General features: G+C 34.4%; 2 protein-coding genes across 4 annotated transcripts in view; both read left to right on the top strand.

Annotated features, from left to right (window-relative positions):
* LOC134744271 (ecdysone oxidase-like) overlaps positions 1–27,241 on the top strand; it is a 299,205-nt gene that overhangs the window by 159,452 nt on the left and 112,512 nt on the right. The window lies entirely within an intron of this gene.
* The window catches only part of LOC134744275 (protein eva-1 homolog C-like), a 90,555-nt gene that overhangs the window by 20,621 nt on the left and 42,693 nt on the right, over positions 1–27,241 (top strand). The window contains exon 1 of one of the 3 annotated variants that reach the window (XM_063678027.1): positions 22,491–22,706. The exons of 1 other annotated variant lie outside the window; for it this stretch is intronic. Coding sequence is in view for 1 of the 2 variants with exons in the window: in XM_063678026.1 (XP_063534096.1) it covers positions 24,342–24,372 (31 nt within the window). In the remaining variant the exon portion in view is untranslated. Of the gene's footprint in view, positions 1–22,490; positions 22,707–24,212; positions 24,373–27,241 lie in introns of those variants that run through there. One more of the 3 variants, XM_063678026.1, reaches the window with a different exon arrangement.

The raw sequence follows: 27,241 nt of genomic DNA on the forward strand, positions 1-27,241 counted from the left end.
TTTGGCTTACAAATAGCTAAATTTCATAGTAATTTTTAAATCGTATTACATAATATTAAAAGATACAGATTGTATATCTACATTTTAATAGGGGTTTGGCTAATAAAGCGATCTTTTTCTAGCTGATGTCTACATTTCTAAGTAATGTTTTATTAGTGAAACGTATAGTGCATTTATAATGTTAGAAATGGTTTTTTTTTACTTATGGGTTCCTTTGTAATGCTTTGCCGTGATTTATAGTATGCAGGCGGCATTCCAATCGCACGGCCCAGTCTAGGTGTCAAGAAAACCATCAAGTGCGTTATTCGTATAAGTATAGCCGTTACGGATCTTGAGGTCACGTTTCATTGATTCGCTCGGAAACTGGACTCGTTTACGTACGCGTAATAAAGCAATGAGAATATAATTATAGCGGCCAGGTCAGTAGGAAGTTTCCGATTGACAAAGCCGATTTTCAACACGCGATAGTGACGTGCAATATTTTACAAAGTTACATTGCAATACAATAAACCATTTTAAGCCGCTTTTATGCGGTTACATTGTATTTAGTTTATCATTAGGTGTGGTCGTCGACAAGTTTATTACAATTTAAGGACAAAATTATTATGTTCCAATTTATTTCCGGTATTTTATAGTATTAGGGCGCGGTATGCCTGGGTCGATTTTTGTTACTTTCTATTGAGTGAAATGTTCATCGGGTAAACTTCAACTTGCGATACTTAGAAGATTCAAGTTGATATGACTTGATATACAATAGAATTGAAAATATCACAAATTGTGAATACCCTAATCGGAAACTTTTCCTTATCACTAAATATTGTTTTTTTGCTATTTTCTATTGCTTGTCCGTGCTCCGCCTCATTCCCACTTTGTCAACTTCCGCTTCATTCAGATCTAAAGGAAATAGAAATGTGTTTTTTTTTTCAAATACACAAAAAGTAGGTATCATTAAAACGTTGACAGCGGCAAGACAAAATACTATTGTAAATTTTTCTCGCCTAACCCCGTCTCATCCTGTCACAGGCAGGCTTTTCTTGTCGTTTTCGTTAAATTTGTCCGCTACAGTTTTTTCGGTGGCCTTGTTTGCAAACGTGTTAATATTGTTTAGCTGGAGCCTAAAACAAGGCTAACAAATTTCATCAAAAAGACTAGTACTCGCAAAAGTAAACAAGTTACCTACATAAGTATAAGAAGCTAGAAAAACACAAACTGATTATGATTATATTTATTTATGTACCAACATACTAAGTATAGTAGAACCTAACTTCCAGTAACACTACTAAAATTGTAGGTAGGTACTGGCATTTCGCTAGTTAAGATCCATCAAGCTATTTGGTCGCACAGCTTGTCATTGAAATAGACAACCATAGGTACACATACCCACAAAAAGAACGTTAGGATTGGAGTTATTCGTCAATCTGGCCCCTATTTCACCACGGCTACAATTGCCAGTGACATATGTCGAGGGACAATTGTCAAGCGACAGGTGACTAGGTAAGCTAGGTAATAATAATTCTAGACTATTATTCTACATATATGTCATACTTTGTGACAATTGTCGCACCTGTTACCGATGTGAAATTGGGGCCTGGTAAAAGTTACAGTCCACACTTTTACAAAATATGTAATACCTGCCTATGCCTGCTAATTGTCAGGAAAATGGCGATTCGTTGAAATTATTTATTACAAAGTGTAATTCAAACAGTGAATGGTTCTTACGTTTTAATTATGTATGAGAAGTCGTTTGTTTCACTGTATTACGTTAATAATTTTCTTAGGCAGCTTTAAAGGCGTCTTATTTTTGCGCGCTTCATTGTACAAAACATTTTTACAAATGACTGGACTGTGTAGGTAAAACCCTTTCACAAATGAAACGTTTCAAAAACTGAAAGTAGGCCTATGCTCAGCAGTGGGGCGTATAGACCAGATATATTTGTACCAGCCATTTTGATCATTAATCTAATCTGCCATTAGTAATAACTACTTCAGCGATTGAATTAATTCTGATATCCGATGTCTAATCCCATGTTTTACAAAGTTGTAAGTTTTCTTGGAACCTAACTAATACATACACGTTACTCGTCAGAATGTAAACTTTCTTAACTCCCAACCTAATATAAAGTTTTGAGCAGGGTGTGATTGAGCCAAAGTTTCCCACTAACCCGGTTGTACAAACAGCAACACTCCTAACTGTACATCGGTGGACGTTATTGCAAAAGGCATAACGTCCACCGATGTACAGTTAACAGTGTGGACGATGGTACAAACATTACCTCTGGCCTCACGAACAAACATCTAAAGTCACCCTAACGAACTTTGTAGTGCTAACGTGTGGCATTTGAGTTGTTTATAGTTGGCAATATTTTTGTAGGTAATTTTCTTCCTGAATCTTGTTTACTTATTAGGTACGGTTAAACAAGCAATATTTGCTAATCCGCTTAAGAACCATGGAGGCCAATTCGAATTGATATTAAATATGTAAATGACTTAGTTACCATTCGCGCTTGTATCTCGCTCTTACTTATTCGTGTAGTCGAGTGATTGGTATGCCATTTAGGGTTCTAGCTAAATTTGACATTTTTGATACGACCTTGAAGCTTGCCTTCTCACACACGACTTTTACTTAATTTCGTTTGCACCAATTAGCATGAGAATCCTTTAAGATCATATCAAAACAAGATCAAAACCGTAACAAAGTATTAAATCAGAATCTAGTTTCGGGCGAATGATAAGACATCATTTAATGGTTAATATCGTAGCTTTCGTTGAGACGCTTTACATAGTCGAATTTGTCGTTTTATAAACACTAGCTTCTGACGGCGACTTCGTCTACGAGGAATAATGATGATGGTTATTGATAAAAACTATCCTATGTCCTTTCCCGTTTCTCAAACTATCTCCATACCAAATTTCATCTAAATTAGTGAAGAGGTAACAGAAAAACAGACTTACTTTCGCATTTATAATATCAGTAGGGATTTAGAATGTGCCAAAGTAACTAGGTAGATACAGTGAAAACTAGAATATGTTACACAATCTCATATTAACGCACAATACTAGTTTGCATGGTGCCGCATTTGAATCCAATATACATGCAAACAGCAAATCATAAGGCAGATGGTTCTGACGACTTAGTTGACTAACAATTAAGAGCTAGTCATTTGTATTCCGATGGTGTCCACACGTTACTGTTGAAGCTTCACTGTTTGCTAACAAGGGGGTTGCTGTTACAAACAGCCTGTGTACAAAAGTCGGGAAGGTTATAGTTGAATTTTCTCAAATGATTTTTACGCCTAAGACCCTAATAATCTGTTAAACAAAAGCCATTGCTTAACAGATTAGGCTCAGCTTCCGTTTTGAGCGCGTGTCAAAGCAAAGCAACAATGTCATTTAAAAAAACTGCTATATCGTATTGGTTTTAAGGTTCAGATCTATGTAATAATATGAGCGCTCGCCTTCATTGAGATGGTCGATTATCCTACATTACCAAAACATGTTAGATGTACACAGACTTGAACCTTAAAACCACCACGATACAGTTGCTTATTAAAGGACATTGTTGCTCTGACGCGTGGCTTTTACGGGAGCTAACCGCTCGCATAAAAGAAACAATGGCTTTAGTTTGTCAGATTAGGGTCTTAAGCGTAAAAATCATTAGAGAAAATTCATACCATAGTATAAAGGTGAAATTCTGATGCAATGACACGTCAACAAGCAAATGTCAATAATTACTTTATTGAAACGGCATGCATATGCTTGTCATGAGTCTGTGACATTTAACTTCAGTTACTTGTTACGCAGTTACTGTCATGACTTTTCTACAGTGTAAAGAGATTTTGGAAGCCTATGTGGGCAAGGCTCCAAGATGTGTACTTTTTAACTTTTTAATATATTTTTCCTGGACCTAACTTTGCGTAAAGTAATACGTTATTTGACGCGTTACATAAAATTAGTTACATGGTTTCTGTATACGTTTATTATTTATTTGTACTATTCGGCTCTTGAAACAATTAAAACATTTAAAAAAACGACAAAGAAAGTTCCTTTCAATAAGCTAAATTTTCAGTTTCATAGAAAAATCAAATGTCTCGACTACAATTTAAACGTATTAAAGTTATTTTTTAACATGAAGGTCTTTATCTTATTTAATGAAATAATCTGTATAAATAGTACATTTCGATGCTAGTGCGGAAAGTACGTCATTACTCCACGAGTACCGAGATATCTTGCCACGAGCCGTAGGCGAATAAGAATGACATTTCCGAAGAATCAAATTTTAAGCAACGAGTAAATGTTCCGCTTTTCGATAACGCGTTCGAGTGTCATGCGGTATGATTGATAACTTTGACAGCTATTAGCATTTAGGAAAGATTTTTTCACATCACCTATTCGAAAAGGGAACTTTTCTTCCCTGCTAGGAGGGATCAAAGTGGCACTTTTCTGTTCAAGGACATTTTGTTGCCAGTATAAAATATTGACACAAAGACATATGAAATTAGTATGCATATAATCGATTACAATGTCTTTATAATCGATTACGTGCATACAATTTCTCTAACTTAAATAATATTTTGTTGTAATTGTAAACAATAAATGTACTTAGCGTATTTTAAATTAATTAATAGAATATTTAAATTAAGTAAATTAATTAATTTAGGTCTCCTTAAACGCAGCCATACTTGTCTATGCAATTTAAAAAGTTTTGTACAAATATTGAACATTATGCGGTTCTGTATTGTATATAAATTTGTAAATACTTAGTTTAAATCAATAACTTTATAATAATAAATATAAGTGATATCAGTCTTCATAGTGTTCTTCCGAAGATTTGGTTCAAAGGGGTAAGAGCTAATTTGTTACCAGAAAAATCTACAAAAATAATGTACTTGATTTTCATTGTATCATTTAAGGTGTTTGCTGCTGTCTTTGAAAATATATTAGGTACATAATTATGAGCTGTATGTACTTTTAATTTGTCAGTACAGTCACGTCTGAGAATATCGATACGGACAAAGTGCCAAAAGTATGTACCTATAATAAGGTCGTGTATACATATTTTTGGCACTTTGTCCGTATCGATCTTTGCTTAAAATAATAATGTTTTGAAACCTAATATATGTATGTAATTTCCTCATAGGTGATGTGAAAAGCAGTATGTGTCACATGGTAGCAAAATTATTTTCACCTTGGGCGTTAACACTTGAATCCCTCACTACGCTCAGGATTCAATTGTACGCCCTCGCCGTAAATATGTCATTTTGCTCCCTTGTGACACAATCTACTATTGTTCAGACACATGCCAAATCTTTTATTTTTCTAAAACTACCTAGTATAAAGTACCCTCCTTGCTAAAAAAGACATTCAAAGTAGATCATAAAACTCGAATTTTGTCTTCTACCGTGACTTCCGTGCATAGCTGCTGATATATTCAGAAAATCGCTGTAAATCACTGTTTGTGAGAATAAATTTGAAGATCCTAAGCATAAAGGTGAAAAGATGAAGAGAGATTGAAAGTAATGTAATTAATAAATAACGAAAATAATGAAGGGGGCTGTAATTTGTTACCAAATATCTTCATATTATTATATGGATTTTGCCATAATATCGGCCAGGTACTTACTCAAATAAGATTTTAAACTGAAACCTAAGTCCGATAATAGTTATTACAAATCCTCTTAAAGTCAAAGTTTTTCTATTCACTCGTATAAACTTTAGGATAAAATCTTCGATGGGTCACCATTTCCTTAATGTTTTCGTATTCGCTCTGATCGAAACACATTGATAGGCTGAAGACATGAATCTTGGAAGGTGAACTTTGACCAACACTTAGAGGACTAATAGGAGAAGTAGAATGGGGGTAGGCCGGTGCCTTAGGTAATTGCTTTTATCGGCAGGTACGAAATTTTCATTAGGAACTCGGACTATCAATGTTCGATATGACATTGATATGTCATAGTTTTAAATTGAAATGCCTGTTTTACAACAGCAGTAGATGGAGCATTTAATTATTCTATATATAAAAAATCTAAGATTACGAAATTTCCTCAAAATTAAATGTATTTAGTACACCGAAGTTAAAGGATTTAAAAAAATACTCTGTATAAAGTACGAGAGAGATCAAATTAACGTTATTCTTTTAGTTTGAATCAACCTCTGGAGGTAATTTAACAATTTTTTATGGTTTTGATACGACCTTGATGATCGTCTTGGTAATTGGCACACGCACGACTTTCACTTCATTTCGCATGTACCAATCAGCGTGATCGATCTTTAAGTTAAGTTCGTATTAAAATAAGATCAAAACCGTACAAAGTTGTTAAATCTGAATATAGTACAATCGGATTAAGTCTCACCTCGAAATCCTTCCAAAGTTATGAAATTTGGTATGTATGTTAATTAAAGGTCTCTTTTTCATGTCCACACTATTTGACATTTGGGGACCTCGAGGAATCGCAGCCATCTTGGAAAATGTGTACCATCCTGGAGAAATTTGCGTTTTACTCTAAATATACGTTCTCTATGAAAATATGGTATAAGGCAACATTAAAGCTTATTAAATTCTACACAAAAAAGTCCTAGATAACTTTGCGGAAAAAGTACATCTTGTTATAGAAAATAATAGCTGAATCCAGATTTAGCGTTTATACCCTTTCAGGGGATATTATTATTTATTTATTTATTTTAAACTTTATTGCACAAGAACAAGTACAAAAGGCGGACTTAATGCCTTGAGGGATATTCTCTTAATATGAAACTTGGAGGAATATGAATTCCACTTTTGTATATACATTTGTACACGTTCTACTCCAATATCAACAGTTTACTCGACTGCGACTTAAACGGAAAGTAGGGTTATGGGTTTAAATACTGAAAATCAGTACAACCTGTAGCTCAGGATACTGGACGGATTTTTTAAAACGACATATTGGTAGATTCCCCTTGCCCTTCACAACCTTTACACCTGTTTTATTAAAGAAAAATCAATACAGCTGCCTTGAGAGGACGTCGAATAGTAAATCATATTTTTACTTCTAGCGCCTAAACTATTGAGTGGATTTCAATAAAATAGACATCAGTAGATCCATAATTGGTACACGAGTGCTATGCAATACAAATTTACTAAAATAAATGGAGTAAAAATGTGTAAAACTTAAAAATGTGACTATGAAAACAGATTTTAGGTCTTAAATGGGGTTTAAACAATAGTGACAGTAATGAACTTTGACACCTTCAATTTCAGGGATCCCTGTTTGCGTGTCATAAAATTGGAGCTTCGGGGACCACGGGGATCAAACGCCATCTTGAAAAGTATGTCTTTTTTGGTTTTTCCGTTTTTCTTGGAATATCTGGGTTAAGGGCCCATGTGAAACTATTATATATGTAACACCTGTGTACCATGGATGCAATAAATAAATATGAATATGAATATGAAATGTGAATACTGTGTATAGCGAAACAAAAGCTTATTAAGTTCTACACAAAAAAGGTATAAAACACCATGTCCCTAAAACGGAGCTTTCTTTTAGAAATATGGCTCAGAAGTCAAAAGGTTATACTTAATTATCTCCTACAAAAAATTTATTTTAAGACGGGTCAGAAAAAAATACTTGTATAATTTTTTTACCAATTTTTGGAACACATTATCTACCCAACCATGAAAAAAAAATGTGTGGAAACTTGTAAGCTTCCCTTGTAATGTAAGCCCTATTTCTAGAAAAAGGCTTCGTTTTTGGGACATGGTGTTGTATAACTTTTTAGTGTGGAATTTAATAAGCTTTCGTTTCGCTATACACAGTATTCACATTAAATCCAGATATTCCGAGAAAAAAAGAAAAACCAAAAAAGACATACTTTTCAAGATGGCGTTTGATCCCCGTAGTCCCCGAAGCTCCAATTTTATGACACGTAAACAGGGATCCCTGAAATTGTAGGTGTCAAATTTCATTACTGTCACTATTGTTTAAACCCCATTTACGACCTAAAATCTGTTTTTATAGTCACATTTTTAAGTTTTACACATTTTGTCTCCATTTATTTTAGTAAATTTGTATTGCATAGCACTCGTGTACCAATTATGGATCTACTGATGTCTATTGTATTGAAATCCAGTCAATAGTTTAGGCGCTAGAAGTAAAAATATGATTTACTATTCGGCGCCCTCTCAAGGCAGCTGTATTGGTTTTTCTTTAATAAAACAGGTGTAAACAGGTTGTGAAGGGCAAGGGGAATCTACCAATATGTCGTTTTAAAAAATCCGTCCAGTATCCTGAGCTACAGGTTGTACTGATTTTCAGTATTTAAACCCATAACCCTACTTTCCGTTTAAGTCGCAGTCGAGTAAACTGTTGATATTGGAGTAGAACGTGTACAAATGTATATACAAAATTGGAATTCATATTCCTCCAAGTTTCATATTAAGAGAATATCCCCTGAAAGGGTATAAGCGCTAAATCTGGATTCAGCTATTATTTTCTATAACAAGATGTATTTTTTCCGCAAAGTTATCTAGGACTTTTTTGTGTAGAATTTAATAAGCTTTAATGTTGCCTTACACCATATTTTCATAGAGAACGTATATTTAGAGTAAAACGCAAATTTTTCCAGGATGGTACACATTTTCCAAGATGGCTGCGATTCCTCGAGGTCCCCAAATGTCAAATAGTGTGGACATGAAAAAGAGACCTTTAATTAACATACATACCAAATTTCATAACTTTGGAAGGATTTCGAGGTGAGACTTAATCCGGTTGTACTAATAGGGCTCCCAGTTTGAACATATTTGTTTTGCGCAAGAATACTGTAAAAAAATATATATCATAATTTGCTGTGTTTTGATGTTATGTCTTTACTAGGTTTACAATCATTCACCTAAATTATGCATGTTCATATTTAACAGAAAATTAATAGCACTTTTATATATTTATTATTCTTTTCTCACAAGACAAGTTAGCTACGTAACAATATTAGACTAGTCTTAATGGCTGCCTCTTCTGGAATGCCGGCCAGCACACCCGTTCCATCTGACAGCGAGATCAGATTCTAAATTTAAATAAGTAACTGTTGCCAGTCACTGACCAAAAGGCTGTAAAGGTTGCAAACTTTTACAGTACATCTTAATAAGAATAAGAAAGTTAGGCATAGAAAGAAAATCCCTTCGAAAAATTCCATCGTCAATGAATACGAAATCGCTTGTACAGCACAATTCATGCTTTGAAGTGAACCATAGTAAGCAAAATTATTTATATTCCGAGGAATCACTCAAAGAGATCGTTTTACGGCCGCCAGAGAGAAAAAGCCTGACGGAGACACGAGGGATGGCTCGACATTAATGTCAGTGGAATGTATTGCCCGCACGTCCCGTCAAAACGTTTTTATTACTAACACGACAAAGGCATGAGCGCAAGCGTAAATGAATGACAGAGCACACACTGGTCTACGCTGAATCTGTTTAGGCATTAAAAGCAGATTTGCAAATGCTGTACATGGACGGTGTATATAGCGCGATAAAGCCGACAATAAATAAAAAGATAATAAATAAATATTATAGGACATTCTTACACAGATTGACTAAGTCCCACGGTATGCCCAAGGAGGCTTGTGTTATGGGTACTCAGACAACGATATATATAATATAAAAATACTTAAATACATAGAAAACACTCATGACTCAAGAACAAATATGTGCTCATCACACAAATAAATGCCCTTATCGGTACTCGAACCCAGGACCATCGGCTTCACAGGCAGGGTAGTGACCCACTAGGCTAGACCGGTCGTTAGACAATATCATAATAGTCACTCCCATCCACTATCTCTCATCTCGTCGAGAGATAAAAGAGCATTTCAAAATATTAAAGTTTATTTAGCAAACCATAATTACCTATGTAGGAGTAATTACCTACTAAAACTTTCTACGCTTAACTACCAACACTCACGCTTAGTTAACTTCATATCCGAAATCCGAATCTTCAATCAAAATTTTGATGCTCGGTGTTCTTGGTAAATCGCTACGTCCTTTAACTTATACCAAAAAATTCCCCTACGTCTTACATGGTCAATACTAGAAAACGGCCCCCGAACGACTGATTTATTGCCATTTCGTTGAAAAACATAAAAGACACAGCTGCAGACATATCTTCAATTAATAGCTTATTTTAGTGCGTAAACGTCTTTAAGATTGTGTTCGGTTGTTAAACTTGTACCTAAACGGCTGAGAAACTTCAGTAGCGAGCCCACGACCTGTTTACACTCTTTACACTGGGTCGTCTGATGCAGCTTCGGAATATCCGGAATATAGGGTGGCCCAAAAATACGTTGACAAAGTTTTTTCTAATTATTTTATTAAGTACTTACGTAACTAGTACAAAATAAGTTAAAATTAAAACTAAAGTTGCTCGCGGCCCAATTCTCATGGGGTAATTTTTGAGTTCTAGTTCTCAGTTGACTGTCAAACAACAAACTAGTATAAATATTATAAAAATAAATAAAATAATGCATAAATTAAGAAATTTCGTTGAAATTGCCAAATATTGAATGAGCAGAACTTTATAGCTTGAAACTAACAAATCACATACACACACCTATGTAGTATGTAGTAAGTATACCTATAGGTATATTTGTCAATTTTCTATACTGGATTGTTTATTTTGTTTCTCCTTGCACCAACTTAGTGTTTTTGTTTTGCCCTATATGGCTAACTAGTAGAGAATGCCCTTTGGCATTAAGTCCGCCATTTGTACACAGTTATATATCCTCGTGCAATAAAGTTTAAGTAAATAAATAAAAACGTCACTGGATATCTTGCCTTCACCATGAAATTCGAATCAGCGTCAAAATAACCGAGAACACATTTCATTTTGAGACTTGAAACTCGAGCGTCGTATTCCTAAAGGATATCACAGGTGCCTCACTTAAACCGATGCTTTTAACTCTATGCGTTTCCGTTTTATTGAAATTTTGTACAGAAAACGGTGGACTATCTGTCGGTGACAGTTTCTTCGCAATATGGAAGTTAAAAGTGTATAAAATAAACTGGGATTATATGGGTGAATCGTATGCTGCTGAGAATGTGATGGAAACACATAATAAGGCTAAACATTCTTATAATGGCTCCGTTCGCTTAGATCAACGAGTATTTTATCAGGCTTGCAGCGATTTTACAGTTTAAATAGTAGCTAAGAGTAGACAATGCACTCAAAACTATTTATATTTTATATAATGAAGCCAAGAAACTCCCAAGACAAGGCAATATATAAGGCTTGCATGGATTCTTTTTTAAAGACTAATTTATTTTGTGTAGGTAATGCTGCCCCTGACTACCACCTTTGGTTATGTGACACTAACTTTTAGGATAAGATGATTTATTTTTCTGAATATGTCTTATAGCAAATGCCACACAAATTTCCTTACATTAATTTTAAACTATATGCATATTACGAAAACTTAAAAACACTGCTTATGATAAAATTTAAATTGTTAAACACAGACACAGAAATTCAAACAACCGCTTAAACTCACCCGAGTACCTCGTTGAGTAAGTTACACAGAAAAACATTGAAATTTTTTCATTTCTCATGCTTGTAGGTCGTTGTTGTTCTAAAAAGTGTGCAAAAAATTATACGTTTCTGCTCTAGAGCACCGTACTTTTTCAGTACGTTTTTCTCTTTTTTTACTTTTTTTTTAATGACGATATTTTTACCTAAATTATTAAATAAAAGTACCCTCAATAAATAGTACTGAAACATACTTAGCCGTGTTTTATTAAATGCACACATGTACATTACTCTCCTCGTATTCGAAATGAAAAGTAGAGTATTTAACTTGGGTGAAAGGCACCATTTCATCCCCTTGGTTAACAATCTACTATTATTTTATTATGTTTGGATTTGGTAATTATATTAATATTAGTTCTTTGATAACAATTTTTTTTTTCAAATTTTTGATTATGTAATTCATTTACATGCAACTCAATCTTTACCGGTTCATAATGTAATATGTCCCTTGTGTTGCTAGTTATTAATTAGTATTATGGTAGATTTTAATTAAATGAGGTTACATTTTGTACATAATATGACATATTTTTAAATTATCCTGTAAATTTTCCATTCCATTTACTAATGGATACATTAATATAATATATATTTTACCCTGTTATGGAGGATGTGTCCCGTAAATCCCGTTACAGTTTCTAAAACACATTTGCTTTTGAACATTAACAATGCACAATGACTGACTGGCTTATAATATATCTATATATATTTGCATTAGTTATTATAAACAAGGTTTACCTACATATTAATGCCTATATTATGATGTAGGTAAATTACTGGGAATATCTACCTACTTACATATACATAAGAATGAAGATATGTGAAAATTCAGCTGTTATATTCTTTTAATTCATCCATCGAAATTTGTTGGGCTAACAGAGTCACTTTTGCATACGCAAAACCATGCAACCTCAGATAATCCCTTCTTTGCTCCTCAAAATCCCTGCTAGATTAGAAATTTGATTAGTTGGCTTAGCCAGTTAGATAAAATATACATATTTTAAGCAAGCAAAAGTAATAAGCAATAATTACGAGTAGTACCTAAATATTATCTCGTTGCACGACACTGTAACATTAAGTAACAAATTGATCATCGATCATCAGAATTTGCGTGTCTTATATTGGGACGTTACCACAAATAACGAAAGTTTTACTCCAGTCAGGGTGCCTAGACAAGGTGACAATCGCATGCGCTACGACAAAGAAAAGCTTTGTGTCTCTCTACTCTCTATCACTCTGCCATATTAGTGCGACAGTGACAGTTGCGTTTCGTTCGCTATGGAGGTTAAACGATAAGTATTTTGGCTACGCATCCAGTTGATATCAATATCCACTAGGTTTTGCTTTTTGCGTATAAAAATCGCGTAAAACATAAAACTAATTAACGGGCCGCAGGCGAGGCATAACCCGGGGGAAATCTGTGTGACTCTCGCTCAACATGGTGCCAGTATAAATATTAAAAGGAAAAACCGCGACGGTGTGACCTGGTTAGTCAAAAGTGCATGCTAGATGAAATCAGTTATGGACGTCAACTTTTCGACCTTGCACATTGTGGGATTTTACCTTACATAGTTGCGGACATCCTTATTTTATTTTATAATATGATGTGTTTTGCTATAATAAGGCATCCTAAGAAACTCTATGCAATATTTCACTTAATTTCGTGGTTATCGATTTTTCTGAGAGGTCAACGACCTTCATAAAAACGTTTTTATCGATATTTCCTAAAAGAAAACTGACTACGACTTCGAATTAAATACATAATGATTGCACGTTCAAAATACACTAGTTGTGAAAGTTGCAGGACTCTGAAGGCACAGGGACAGGTTATATTAATAAATTTATAAATTTCAGAAAAGTGTAAATATTTAATTAACTACGAAATTGTCGCATAATTTTTTAACCATAAAATTAAATACATAAATGTACCTTTTAACTGTGAAATATGTATTGAATTACCTCTCAAGAACTCGGAGAAATTTCGTTCCTGTTTTTATCCGATTTCTATGGAAATAGGGTTGTCACAAGAGATGTAAGTAAAATTACTGATTTAGTTGATTATTTGATGTTTATTGTTTTCTTTATTATTTTTTTCCCTTTCCACTACAATTTTTCTTTTCTTGTTAAGGTAACGTTAATTGTGTTAAATTATTGTGTAAAGTGAGTGACATGAAGAAGCAGTCATGTTTTTACGTACTTTTCTGCAACTGAACTACAAAATCCGCCAAATTTTTCTGCGTCAATATGTAATCCACTGGATAGAGCTCCCGATATAGTAGTATGTATCTAAGTCTTCCGCCCCATTTCTATGCCATACATTTCAGCAAACTTTTGGCGAGGTTCGTCTGATAATACTGTTGGTGCGGTATTTCCAATGTTTCCATCATTAGTTGTCCCTGCATTCGGACGAAAAACATAAATTAAAAGTGACATTTGATCTCAAATTTCACCCCCCAACTCCACATAATATTCTTCATCGAAGTTTGATTGTAATAAATCAAGTGATCCGCAACTGTGGTCAATGACCACCAAATCTAAGATTCACTACGCTTTGGCCGAAACAAATGTGATGTTTAAATTAAGACAACGCTCATGATTCTACTAATTATTATTTGGTATTGACAAAAGTTGGAATTAACCGAAATAACATTTTTATTCTTTTTGACGGTATGTGACAACCCTGACTTTAATTTTTTAAAAATTAATATTTCCGTATTCCTTTATTGTATATCGTATTGATTTTTTTGTGATAATAGTTATTATCTTGCTTAAAATGTGCACAGTAAAAAACCGCGACCTTGTAAATAATTGCCGAAACATTTTTTTTATAAATCATGAAAATTAATAAATTGACGCCTACAGAAGCTATTTTTATGTTTTAATATTTATTGGTGCTATTAAATAGTATCTATCATATCATGGAGCATTCATTATTTTATCTGCTTCAACAAAACAAAAACCGCGTTTCTATTGTTTCTCCGGCATTTTCTCGATTTTGTGAACATCTCATAAACTATGATAGTTAAAGCCACGGGAGTTGTAATAGAAGCTGTTTTTAGTTATCGTGTATCCAAAAACCACAAAACAAGGATGTCCGCAACTAAGGCAAAATCCCACACTGTGCCTTGGGAATTAAACTGATTTTACCCATCGAGTGCGACGAAAGAGTACTTAATGTAAATGTACCTAGAATTGATTTATAATATTTTTTAACTTTTAATAAAATATCGCAAGTCGAATTTGACTAAATTTTTTGCTACGCAGGCTCTGCTATTGAAACCATGATGTCTGAATAATGGTGCTCCCATATTGGCTGTTTTACAACGTAATATGACGTATTGTGTGACAGGGACAACAAAATAAAACAATACTATCATGTTTTCCCTGTCATACGATGTTGTAATACCTACGTTGTATAACACCTAGTTGTATTATAGTAAAAATGAAAAAGAAAACCTCTCGGAAGTTACGAATATTTGTTGCAGACAAAAATGTTGTCAATACCATTAGTGTTTGTCGATACCCAAAGCACATGACCGAGTCTCGCCTGAGAAAAAATTACAATTTATGCAAATATTATGATTTGGACTTACTTTGTCCCAGTAGTCCCAAATAATCGTATAGAAATCAAAGACTAAATAATGTCATACTTTTAAGCTGTTGTGATGCTGGAGCCAAAAGGATAGTGGATTTTTGAAGTGAAAACTTCTTTAGCGGCGCTGTGCACTTTTTTGTAATAGGGATTTTTTTTTAACTCGCGACAGATTTCACGACAGGTCACGTGACCGACAGATTGAAAATTCGTAAGACGGACACGTGACCTGATAGAAATTATGGATGGAAGTTGATTTTTATGAGAGATAAACTTTTTAATGTTAAATAATTGTAATAGTTCTGAAGTGTTAAATTTTTAATGTAATATAAATTGTTGTTTGTATACGATAGCGCAATAAATGAATATTGTTGAAGTGATTGATATTTTGGAATGGTTAGGGAATAATTTTACACAGATTGCTTTAATTATCAGTATAAAAGTACTATCATTTATGCGGTAAAATACAATATTCAAGTTTTCACTTCTGCCGGCACTCCCGGAGTGCAACCCGTTGTTTTTTTTCGCAGCAACTAGTGAGCCTCACGAGTTTGAGCTTGAATTATTCGTTCAAACCTTCGGAGCTTAATAGATAGTAGTAAATAACAATTTAGACAACATTTTTTTAACAGTGTTTAATTATTTTTTAAATCAAATTTGCAATATAGTTGGGACGTCGAGGAATGAAAGTAAGAGTATTGAAATCAGATTATTCAAAATAGCGCGTATTCAAATTAACGTAAGTACCACCCCCTCTCTCTCTCTCTCCCTCTCTAATATTTTATTAACAGAATATTTTGTCCAAATGTTTGACCTCATTTACCTACTGTCACTATCGGTTGGTAATTTTTTCTCGTCGATATTGCAATGCATCACAAGCATTTACCAAATTAAATCATTATTAAACCGCGCGTCTACTTGTCGAATAACGGATACAACCAATTAAAATATTAATTACCTCTGATTGGGAATCAGAGGCACGATATTTTTTGTAAAATATGCGACACATGTTATGATCGAATTAATAACTTAACTATCAATCGTTCGGGAATTATTGTTGATTTAAATTGGCGTTTCAACAACCCTTCAGCTAACCGTTAAATTATATAGTTAATACGTACTTACCTATATATTTTTATTTTATTTACTTAGGAATAATTGAAAAAAATAATACTTTCATTACTGATGCCAGCCCATTTGACTGTACTTACAGTTATAATAATTTAACTCCATGCATGAAATAAAGCACTAGAAATCTTCTGACAAAAACGATATACAATAAAAATAAAAATCAAAATGTGAATACACATAGCCATAACTAATAACTATAAAACTATATTCGACATTACAGGAAAGTGAAGTCTCTAGGTCTCTACTTAGTAATAAAACTATGAAAACGGATTATATCGCGTATATTGAATTTATAATACATCCCGACGTTTCGAACTCTTTACAGCGTTCGTGGTCAACGGGTGACTGAGGAAAAATTACAAAATGCAAAAATACCCACATACTAAAATAATGAACAATCATAGACTACAAACTTTAAGGCTGGTTGTACATGCAAAATCGGTTCATAAGGCTAGTTATACACTATAATTATTTTTCAAGTAAAGATATATATATATACGCGATAAAAATAAACTATGCCGGCTCCAACCCTACACCACGGACCCGAGAAGATTTAATTCTCTACTTAATTCTCTACTTAGTATTTCAAATACATCTCCATTATCCGGTTTAGTAGTTCGAAAAAAGGAAAAGATTAGATTTGTCAGTCCAGACCAGTCCAGACTCTAGACCTAGTAAAGACGATTTATTAAAAGATTTAAATAAATAAATAAATATTATAGGACATTTTTTACACATATTGACTAAGTCCCACAGTAAGCTCAAGAAGGCTTGTGTTGCGGGTACTCAGACAACGATATACATGTCGGCGGCAGATCGTAAAATCGGGCATATCGAGATATTCCTAGGCATATCATGAAACGCCGCCATTTCACGATCTGATTAAGAATAACCCAGGCATATCACGATCTGCCTAATAAAAGAGGCGGCAGATCGATCATACCAATTGCATTCGTTGATATTCCTAGCTTCATACCGGGCGCATCGTAAAATAACATGAAACGCCGGCATTTCGTGATCTGACTAGCGACAACTAGCCATATCGTGAAATCTTCAAGGGTTTCTAGTGGAAAGATAAATATCAATTATAAATTAGAATTATATCGTATTAAGCGACTATATTTTACGGTTTTACAACAAAACAAAATGGAAAAACAGCTAAATCACATATGATGCCGTAGATAAACTAACAGTTAAACTCGATCAGCTGATGCTTTTCCGCCATTTTGCCGCAAACCAAACTGCGAAATCGCTGTGAAGGCGTGATATTCCTAGGCAGATCACGAAATGCCGGCGTTTCATGATCTGCCTAGCGACCACTAGCCGTTATAGTTTATCTACGGCATCATGTTAAGGTACAATTGTCAACTTAAATAATAATAAACAAATAAACAAATCATATGTGATTTAGCTGTTTTTACATTTTGTTTTGTTGTAAAACCGTAAAATATAGTCGCTTAATACGATATAATTCTAATTTATAATTGATATTTATCTTTCCACTTGAAACTTTCATGATCTGCCTAGAAATATCACACCTTGAAGTTTGCATGATTTGGCTAGTGGTCGCTAGGCAGATCATGAAATGCCGGCGTTTCATGATCTGCCTAGGAATATCACCCCGTGAGGTTTGCACGATATGGCTGGTGATCGCTAGGCAGATCACGAAATGCCGGCGTTTTATGATCTGCCTAGGAATATCACAACTAGAAGTTTGCACGATATGGCTAGTGGTCGCTAGGCAGATCAAGAAATGCCGGCGTTTCATGATCTGCCTAGGAATATCATCCCGTGAGGTTTGCATGATATGGCTGGTGGTCGCTAGGCAGATCATGAAATGCCGGCGTTTCATGATCTGCCTAAGAATATCACCCCTTCACGGCGATTTCGCAGTTTGGTTTGCGGCAAAATGGCGGAAAAGCATCAGCTGATCGAGTTTAACTGTTAGTTTATCTACGGCATCATGTTAAGGTCCAATTGTCAACTTAACAAATAATAAACTAATAAACAAATCATATGTGATTAAGCTGTTTTCCATTTTGTTTTGTTGTAAAACCGTAAAATATAGTCGCTTAATACAATATAATTCTAATTTATAATTTCCACTTAAAACCCTTGAAGATTGCACGATATGGCTAGTTGTCGCTAGTCAGATCACGAAATGCCGGCGTTTCATGATCTGCCTAGGAATATCACACCCTACTTATTTGATATGCCTAAACGTCGCCGGGCAAATCGTCAAACGTTGAGGTTTGAACGATATGGCCGGTAGTCGCTAGTCAGATCGTGAAATGGCGGCGTTTCATGATATGCCTAGAAATATCTCGATATGCCCGGTTTTACGATCTGCCGCCGACATACATAATATACAAATACATAGAAAACACCCAAGACTCAGGAACAAATATCTCGGCTTCACAGGCAGGGTCACTACCCACTAGGCCAGACCAGTCGTCGTCAGATTTAAATTATGATTCTCGATTTTATCGTTCAATGACTACCTACTGGCAATCTAAATATAAACGACATTTATGTTCTCCACATTATTTGAGGCGTCCTAAAGCTCGACATACATATATAGTTGTGTCAGATATTTTTATCCACTCTACAGGGATGAGTGCTTTAGAAGAGGGGAGCTCTTTGTCCATCGTAATAGAAATGCGTGTTCAAAATTTCTTCTATATAAGTATTAATTAGGAGCTCGCCAATGCATAATGATAGAAAGAGACCAAAAATGACAATCGCAAAGAAAGATAAGCAGATTTGTAAGCCAGGGCATCAAATAGCTATACCTATAATCATTGTAGAACTTCAAATTTTAGCTATACCGCGACATATTGCTTACCATTCTTAGTAAAATTGTATTTATTTACCTATATTAGACCATCCTAAAAAAAATATCTATTTTGTCTGAGGTTATCAAATTACGGGTATCATGGTCGCGTTTTTGTCACTTGTCATATCATGCGTCACTTTCGCATTACGTACTTGTTAGAGCGTGACAGGTATGGTGACAAATGATAGGCAGCCGTCCATCTTAGCCCCGCAGGAAGGAGTAGGTACACACCGCTTAAATAAGTTTTCTCAAGCATGTGCGCACATACTGTCATTTTCTTCTTGTTAATAGACCGCATTGACTAAATAAATTGTTTTCATGCATTATAAGATATTGCGCATAGTACATCTCTTTAGGCGGTTATCACACCGTCGTGCGATTCGCACCTTCGCACGGAGAGCCGGAGCCAGTGTGTAATATCATGTGGATTTTGCATAAAAATCAAGATTCTACATAACAGTTCAGTTGAAAACCGCAGTACTGGACGCCGCTCGCGCTCCGAAGTCCAGTGTGGTAATCGCCTTAAACAGGGATTGCCTGCCTTGTGTTACTAAATGCTTCCCTCATAATATTTAACCCACAACTGATAATCTCTTATTTGTCGGCCCTTGTTGTTATGCACTATTGTCAGTAAATTTGAACTAAAACGCGTCAATTACTAAATGGACTAAACAAAAGCACCTAGCCCCAAAATAGGTTTCCACCGAATATGAGAGCCGGTAAACATCCCTGTGGGGACACAGGTTTCATTTCGCTTTGGCTTGGTCCAAACGGCTATATTATGGTACAATTGGATCAGCGTAATAGTGGTGGCTTCAATAAGTCTAATTATTTTTAATCCCTACGGACAAAAATCAACGTGTGATAAAGTAAGCTAAAACCCCTCCTTTTCATGATTTACAAATATTAGAAGTCTCTTGCACATTTACAACTGTCAAGAATCTAAACTATTCAAGGATGCCACAGTGGCCGCCATCAATGTAATATAAGATAATAATAATAGAAACAAACTTAATTCATTCAGCAAACATCTCCCTTTTAATCGAAGCCCATCCTGCGTTTTAAATGCGTTTCCCTATTGGACCCGAAATGGCGCTACAAAACTGTCATCCTATATTTATGTGACAAAGATAAATGGCCCGCTAACCGTGTCTTCATCAAGCTCACCTCTCATTATGGAGTTTCCCCTTAAGGGCTGCATGTTAACCACGAGACAGATGCTCGCGGTTTTGGTACAAGATTCTGAAAGGTTTGGTGTTTAAAAAAGTTACGCTTTTGTTTTAGGAGTGGTCCAATTTAAATTTGTATTTCGAGTTCGTGAAAGTTTTAATACCTTTTTTTATTTGCTCTTGGTCTACAAATGTACGTTTATTTATACTATATCTAAAAGTATAATAATTGATGTAAACAAATCAAATATTGACGTTCCATTATTTCACCATGACGTAGATTTCCAATTTCTCTCTTATAAAGTATATAGTCTGGCAGTAGAAAAAGACGGTACATATGGAATTGTAGGCGCTAATGTTTAATGTTTACCTCCCATATATATATATAATAAATAGAGTTCCGTATCCACTATGGCAAAAACGAAACCCTGTCATACACGTATACGTATACGACTATATTACACTGCCACATGGACTAGGAGGTCGATTCTCATTCAACACTTTGTTATGGATTTGAACTGGTGTTGATACGACTTTGACGATCGTCTTGGTGATTAGCGCGCATCTCACACACGACTTTCACTTCGTTTCGCATGCACAAATCAGCGTGACCGATCTTCAAGGTCGTATACCTACAAGATCAAAACCGTAACAAATTGTTAAATCAGTGGCCTGTAACACGAGCAAATAAATAAAGCATAGATTGTACTCCTCAAACGGTGACACTAGTTCAATAACTTTTCGTATTACAAGCCACATCCGGTATACTGAAACTGTAAAAGCAAGCTAATATTGGGTGTAGGAAATATCTTTTATACCTAAGCGATGGACATCACGCCTACAGCGTTAATAAAAAAAGACCGGAGGGACGAAAACCAAACATACATTTGTGTAAACAAGCGTTTGTGCCAGGACGTAAAAAAACTGAAACCCCGATAAAAGTCAAGTGGGTTCTGTTGCTATCTCTATGGATCCATCCTCGTTTTAGAGCTGGTACTTCAATAACCAATTTCAAAGTATTGGTATGGTTCAATGATGCATCCTTATTAAGCATTAGGCGGACTGAGCTGTATATAAGTTGTTAATACATACAATACAATACTCTTTAGTGCACACCTCACATACGAGTACTTACAATAAATGTACAGTAACATAAACAAAGACAATATATATAAAATTTACCATCAATTTGTTATAATTAAATTAATTATTGGTAAAATAAATTACTCGACATTCCATGTTTGATATATTATATTCAATAAGTAATTGTAAGTTATGTTTTTTTATATTTTTATTAACTACCTTTGATTTGTGATATGGTGTAAATATGTGGACACCACGTGTACAAGCAGAATACAAATTAATATTGTAATCAAAAATAATGTTTTATGGGGCGGGGCTTACTTTAAAGAGGAGTTCAATAGAAATTTCAAATAATGTAAACAAACATGACAGATTTTGTTAGCATTTGACATATAAGTCATATAACCTGCTAACATTTTTACAAAAAATATTTTCATTGAAATATTAATAATTAACATAGGTACATTTTGACTGATAATTAATAGAAATAAAAGATGTAAGTATATAAACTGTAAATAAAATCATTATTGTCCTGAAAAAGTGCGTTATTACAAAGCATTGAAGGTAAATTAGTTTGTTTACATTATTTTGCTATTTCTATTGAACACCACTTTACGTTCATGTTTAAATAAAACGAATACCTACTCGTATTAAATATTTTTTTTAGATATATACATATTTTTATTTGAGTTTTGTCAAATAGAATTAAGTTGTCTTTAGTTTTGTAGCCCTAACACCAATTTGGAAAAGCCGGCCAAGTGCGAGTCGGACTCGCGCACAAAGGGTTCCGTACCATCAGGGGAAAAAACAGCAAAAAAATCACGTTTGTTGTATGGGAGCCCCATTTCAATATTTATATTATTCTGTTTTTAGTATTTGTTGTTATAGCGGCAACAGAAATACATCATCTGTGAAAATTTCAACTGTCTAGCTATCACGGTTCATGAGATACAGCCTGGTGATAGACAGACGGACGGACAGACGGACAGCGGAGTCTTAGTAATAGGGTCCCGTTTTTACCCTTTGGGTACGGAACCCTAAAAAATCGTTACATAATAAAAAGTGCAGTTTAATTTTTCTTACTGTAGGTAAATTAATTGACTAACGCCACACTAACGTATTAGAATCCGCTCCCGCTGCCGCTCATGTCGCGCGTCGCTCACAAAATCGTCCGCACCACGTGCGCCCTATTACGCCTCTCGTCGGCTATGAAATACGAGCACACGCTATAAATAGATCACTTCCCCTTAATGACCCGTTGTTTAAGCGGCTCTTGTGCCCTAAGCTCTGAACAGTTGCGCTTGTAAATGTTTTTATCTCGAGATAATGCCGGTAGCTCTGCTTTGGTAAGTCAATCAAGCTGCTCAAGTTTTTGTAGAATTTTTGAGTTAGAAATGTTTTACAATTCTTTAGTAGTTTTAATTTTATATCTTTCACGGTGTTAGGTACTAACACATAAAATTAATTAAAGAAGATATACCAGAAGTAGCGAAATAACGTGAACTATAATTATAGACGTCAAATTGATCTTCTATTTTTAGAAAAAACAAGACCAATTCAAATTTTTACTATGTACAGTACCGGCCAATAATATATCTCCTTTGAGTGTTTTTGTATAACCTTGTGTAGAGTAAAAATATAGGTTAGTTTGTAGAATGCACATTTTATACTAGTCATTTTATACAAAAATAGGATGAATACTGCAATAAAATACTGTGAATTACAATAGGATAATCATATTACTAAAAAAATTCTATGAAAAAACCATTATATTAGGCCAATTTTTCTGATCGCTCGTACAAAGGAATACTACTAGTCTAGAGTACCTAAAGCAGTGAGGTGAAAATCACTCACAAATATAAAAAAAGTTATACCGTAAAAACATGGAGGTGATATATTATTGGCCGGTACTGTATTATTTTTCTCTAAATAAAAAATAACTCACGGACCTATCAATATGTGAAATAAATTCAGATGTTTCGTGTACATTTATGACATTATCGTCTCGTCAGAGCGTCAAATCTATTCAAATAATAATTATAATATTGTGTAGGTTATTATTCCCACGTAACTCAAGTATATTTACAATTTGTATAAGTCGTTCGTCAAAATTCCTGTTCAAATATTGCCTGAGTTTTTGTGATTTTCTGGTATCGAAAAAATACTTTTATAAATATGAGAAGCACGAATTTTCTAAAGATATTTAGGTAGGTATACGATTTTAAGGGGCCCACTGACTATCAGTCCGCCGGACGATATCGGCCTGTCAGTTGTTCGGAACTGTCAAATTTTTGTTTTAACTGACAGGCCGATATCGTCCGGCGGACTGATAGTCAGTGGGCCCCTTTATTTTCTGTCAGAACACTGCTCATTAAAATAATTATCCACTTTAAATTGAAAAAATTTTGGTACTTATACTTATAATATACGAAATAAAATACCTTTGTACGGGATAGAATAGAATAGAATAGAATAGAATAGAATAGAAATAATTTATTTGTTAGCACACACAAATAGAGTTATACAGAACAGAGAAACATAAATAAAAGAAAAAGTGCCACGAAATGGTCTCACCTCAGCATGTTGCTGGCGACTTCCAGTGCTGATCTTCCGGTGAGACCATTCGGTGAAACAATCACGACAGGTAACAAGAAAAACAACAAAATTAATATATAATATAACATACAAAAGACAGAGACAGTGATAAGTTAAAAATACTTATTACAATAGACACTATTATTACGTACAGCTGTTATATCCGGCCGAACTCAGCTTGGCCGTACATTATGCCAAAGATTATAACTAGCGCCATGCGGCAGATACGCAAACTAAACTAAAATGACAGCTAAGACAGGTCGATTTTATCAGAACTTCTCTTTGATTAGAACAAAAGCAATACTGTGTCAATCTAAATTTGACTGCTTAAGGGCTTACAGACATTCGCAAGAGGGCGGGAACAAAGTTTTTTAAAGTAATGTGCCATGGCAATGCAGAGGGAGCGTAATCTAAGTGGTAAGTAAAAGCAAAAAACTACAGGCAGCTACCGTAGCTACGGATAGCTCCCGTAATGCACCTTTACGTTGATATAATATCAATAAGCTACTTTTAAGTGTAGATATACGGTACAATATAATTAGATGAATATCAAACAAAATGGCCGCTCACGAGCATTCACAAAGAACATCCTAAACAGTAGTTAATGCTTTTAAATAAATATTTCCAAAAGCGGTGCCATAAAAGCATTAAGTATTACAATCTCCCACGTGTATCGGGATTAACGGTGTTTGTAATAAACCCAGGAATAATGTAAACACGAGATTAATTCCCGTTGTGTATGGTTGTAAAAAACCCGTCATAATAAACACTCTAAATCTTATAGCTTGATCTATAAAACTGTTCTTACCCTGATAGTTGGAAAACCACTTTGATTGAACACAAACTTTAAACCGCCACAAAATTAAATTGGTTATACAGGATAACCAAACTAACTAGGAAACATATCGTAAATCGATAGGGATAGTGTAGGTAAGTGTGTTAAGATTTCGTTCTACTTAACGATTAAGTTATCTTGGCTATTTATTTTATGTTTTTCGTGTGCAACTTTTTGCAATTTCGAAATAAATAAATAATTATTTGAAATACTAAGAAATTATAAAAATAAACCCTAAAATAGGAAGGACAAGAAGTAATATTAAAAAAACAACAATATAAATAATTCTAAAAACTGTTCATTTTTTACCCGGCCCTAGTACTCAATTTTATTTGAAAATATTCTGTAGCATGACTAGAGTTAAACAGTATTATGAATATTTTAATAAAATTGGTATTTTAAAAATTGTTACAAAGGCATAGTAAATCCAAGCAAGTTCAGAGCAAGGTAAAAAAACACAAGTTAAAGTTTAGTTTAAACTGGAATGTGGTAGTTTCTTTACAGAATATATATGTGTAAATAAAATACTAGTTTTTTTCATATCAAGAGGTTCTAGGTATTTACCTAGAACCAAAATAGGTAGCCGAATGGGCGAATGGCAGACCGAGGCAACATCTTATTTTATGAACAAAATTATGTTATTTTAACATCTGTTTTTTATAAACCAACCCCGTTTATTACGGGAATGAACTTCGAACCCTTCAGGGGTGTTGGGTATGTTCAAGTTTATCATCAGTTTTCAGATAAATAACTACGTGTTTTTGTACATACATATAATATGTATATAGCTATTAAACTTATCACATCTAGTTTAAACATTGAAATTTTTGTTGTTGTTCTGCCTGCCAACCAGAAGACCTATTCAAACAGTTGCGGTTATACAAAAATTAAATTAAATTTTATTAGATATTAATTAATAATGTAAAATAAATTAATTTAAATATTAAATAACGTAGACTTATAGTGAAACTAACCGTGAATCATTCAAAACTCTAATTAAATAACGTTATTGGATTATATACCCTAATATTAAAACTGTAAACTATAATTGTATTTACCTTAATTAGTTGTTAAAATAGTTTAAAAGGTGTAGTGACAATTAAACAAAAAGATAAAATAATATATCTTTTTTTTATAGTCATCATAAACTATCGCCATGCATGTTCACTTTTCGGATAGTATTTAAGTTTAGTTTTTAGGGTTCCGTACCCAAAGGGTAAAAACGGGACCCTATTACTAAGACTCCGCTGTCCGTCTGTCCGTCTGCCCGTCTGTCTGTCTGTCACCAGGCTGTATCTCATAAACCGTGATAGCTAGACAGAGTTTTGGCGAGGAATATAATTGTAAGAAAATCGTTGTGTTGTTCTTTGTGATAAATAAAATAAAAAAACTAAACATTAACTTAATTAAACATTGTGGATAGTGTGATTGATGGTTAATTAGATTTACGAGTATTTAATTTTGATGTTAGTTTACTACATAGGTATGTATGTAACTTATTAACTGATAATGCTGTGTCACATAAACATGTTTTTTTTTTAATAACATTGGTGGCAAACAAGCATACTGCCCGCCTGATGGTAAGCGGTCACCGTAGCCAATGGACGCCTGCAAATCCAGGGATGTTACATGCGCGTTGTCGACACTTTAAAAGCATGTATATATCCCATACTGTAGTCCCTCGATAAAACTTCGGCAGGAAGCTCCACAGCCGAAGCGTCCACGGGAGGAAATTCCTTTTAAACCGCACAGTGCTCGACCATTTAGGTTCTAGGCTGTAAGCATGAACACCCATCTCCCGCCGTCGGCGAGGGTGCGGTGATAGAAAGCGTCTGTTGGCATCATGCCAAACAATTCTTGAGAGCACAGTCCCTTGTAGAAGCGGTAGAACAGTTCTTATTCTAGCACTGCAATCTGTAAAAGTAATAGAGTTCGTTAGAAAACATTTTTTTTAACATACTATTAACGTATTCCTTTGTTCTCCTTGCACCATTTTTTATGTCTCTGCCAGTCAACCATCGGGCCATACGATGGTTGACTGGTAGAGAATGTCATTAGACATTAAGTCCGCCATTTGTACATTATTTTTATGTTTTGTGCAATAAAGTTTAAATAAATAAATAACGTGCTTGGTGGCTGACCCACTAACTACATTGAAATAAATGTTTGCATAAAGGCGGGATTCCACTAGTGTCCGGCTCTGTTCGGCACAAGCATATTCAGTACAAAACTAACTGTGCCGCACAGTGCCGCACACTGGTGAAATTCCGCTTTTACAATAACAATATATTTTGTAACAACTTGCACAAAATTGGGACTTACTATGTTTATAACAACAAACTATGTTTGGAACAACAAAGTCGGTTTCTGGATACTGATCAACATTTGTTTCTTTATAACTGAAGCTCGGTTATTTTTTGAATTACTCAAGGAGTTCGGGTAAATATTTTT

The sequence above is a fragment of the Cydia strobilella genome, chromosome 9 (assembly GCF_947568885.1).
Source record: "Cydia strobilella chromosome 9, ilCydStro3.1, whole genome shotgun sequence".
Taxonomy (NCBI): domain Eukaryota; kingdom Metazoa; phylum Arthropoda; class Insecta; order Lepidoptera; family Tortricidae; genus Cydia; species Cydia strobilella.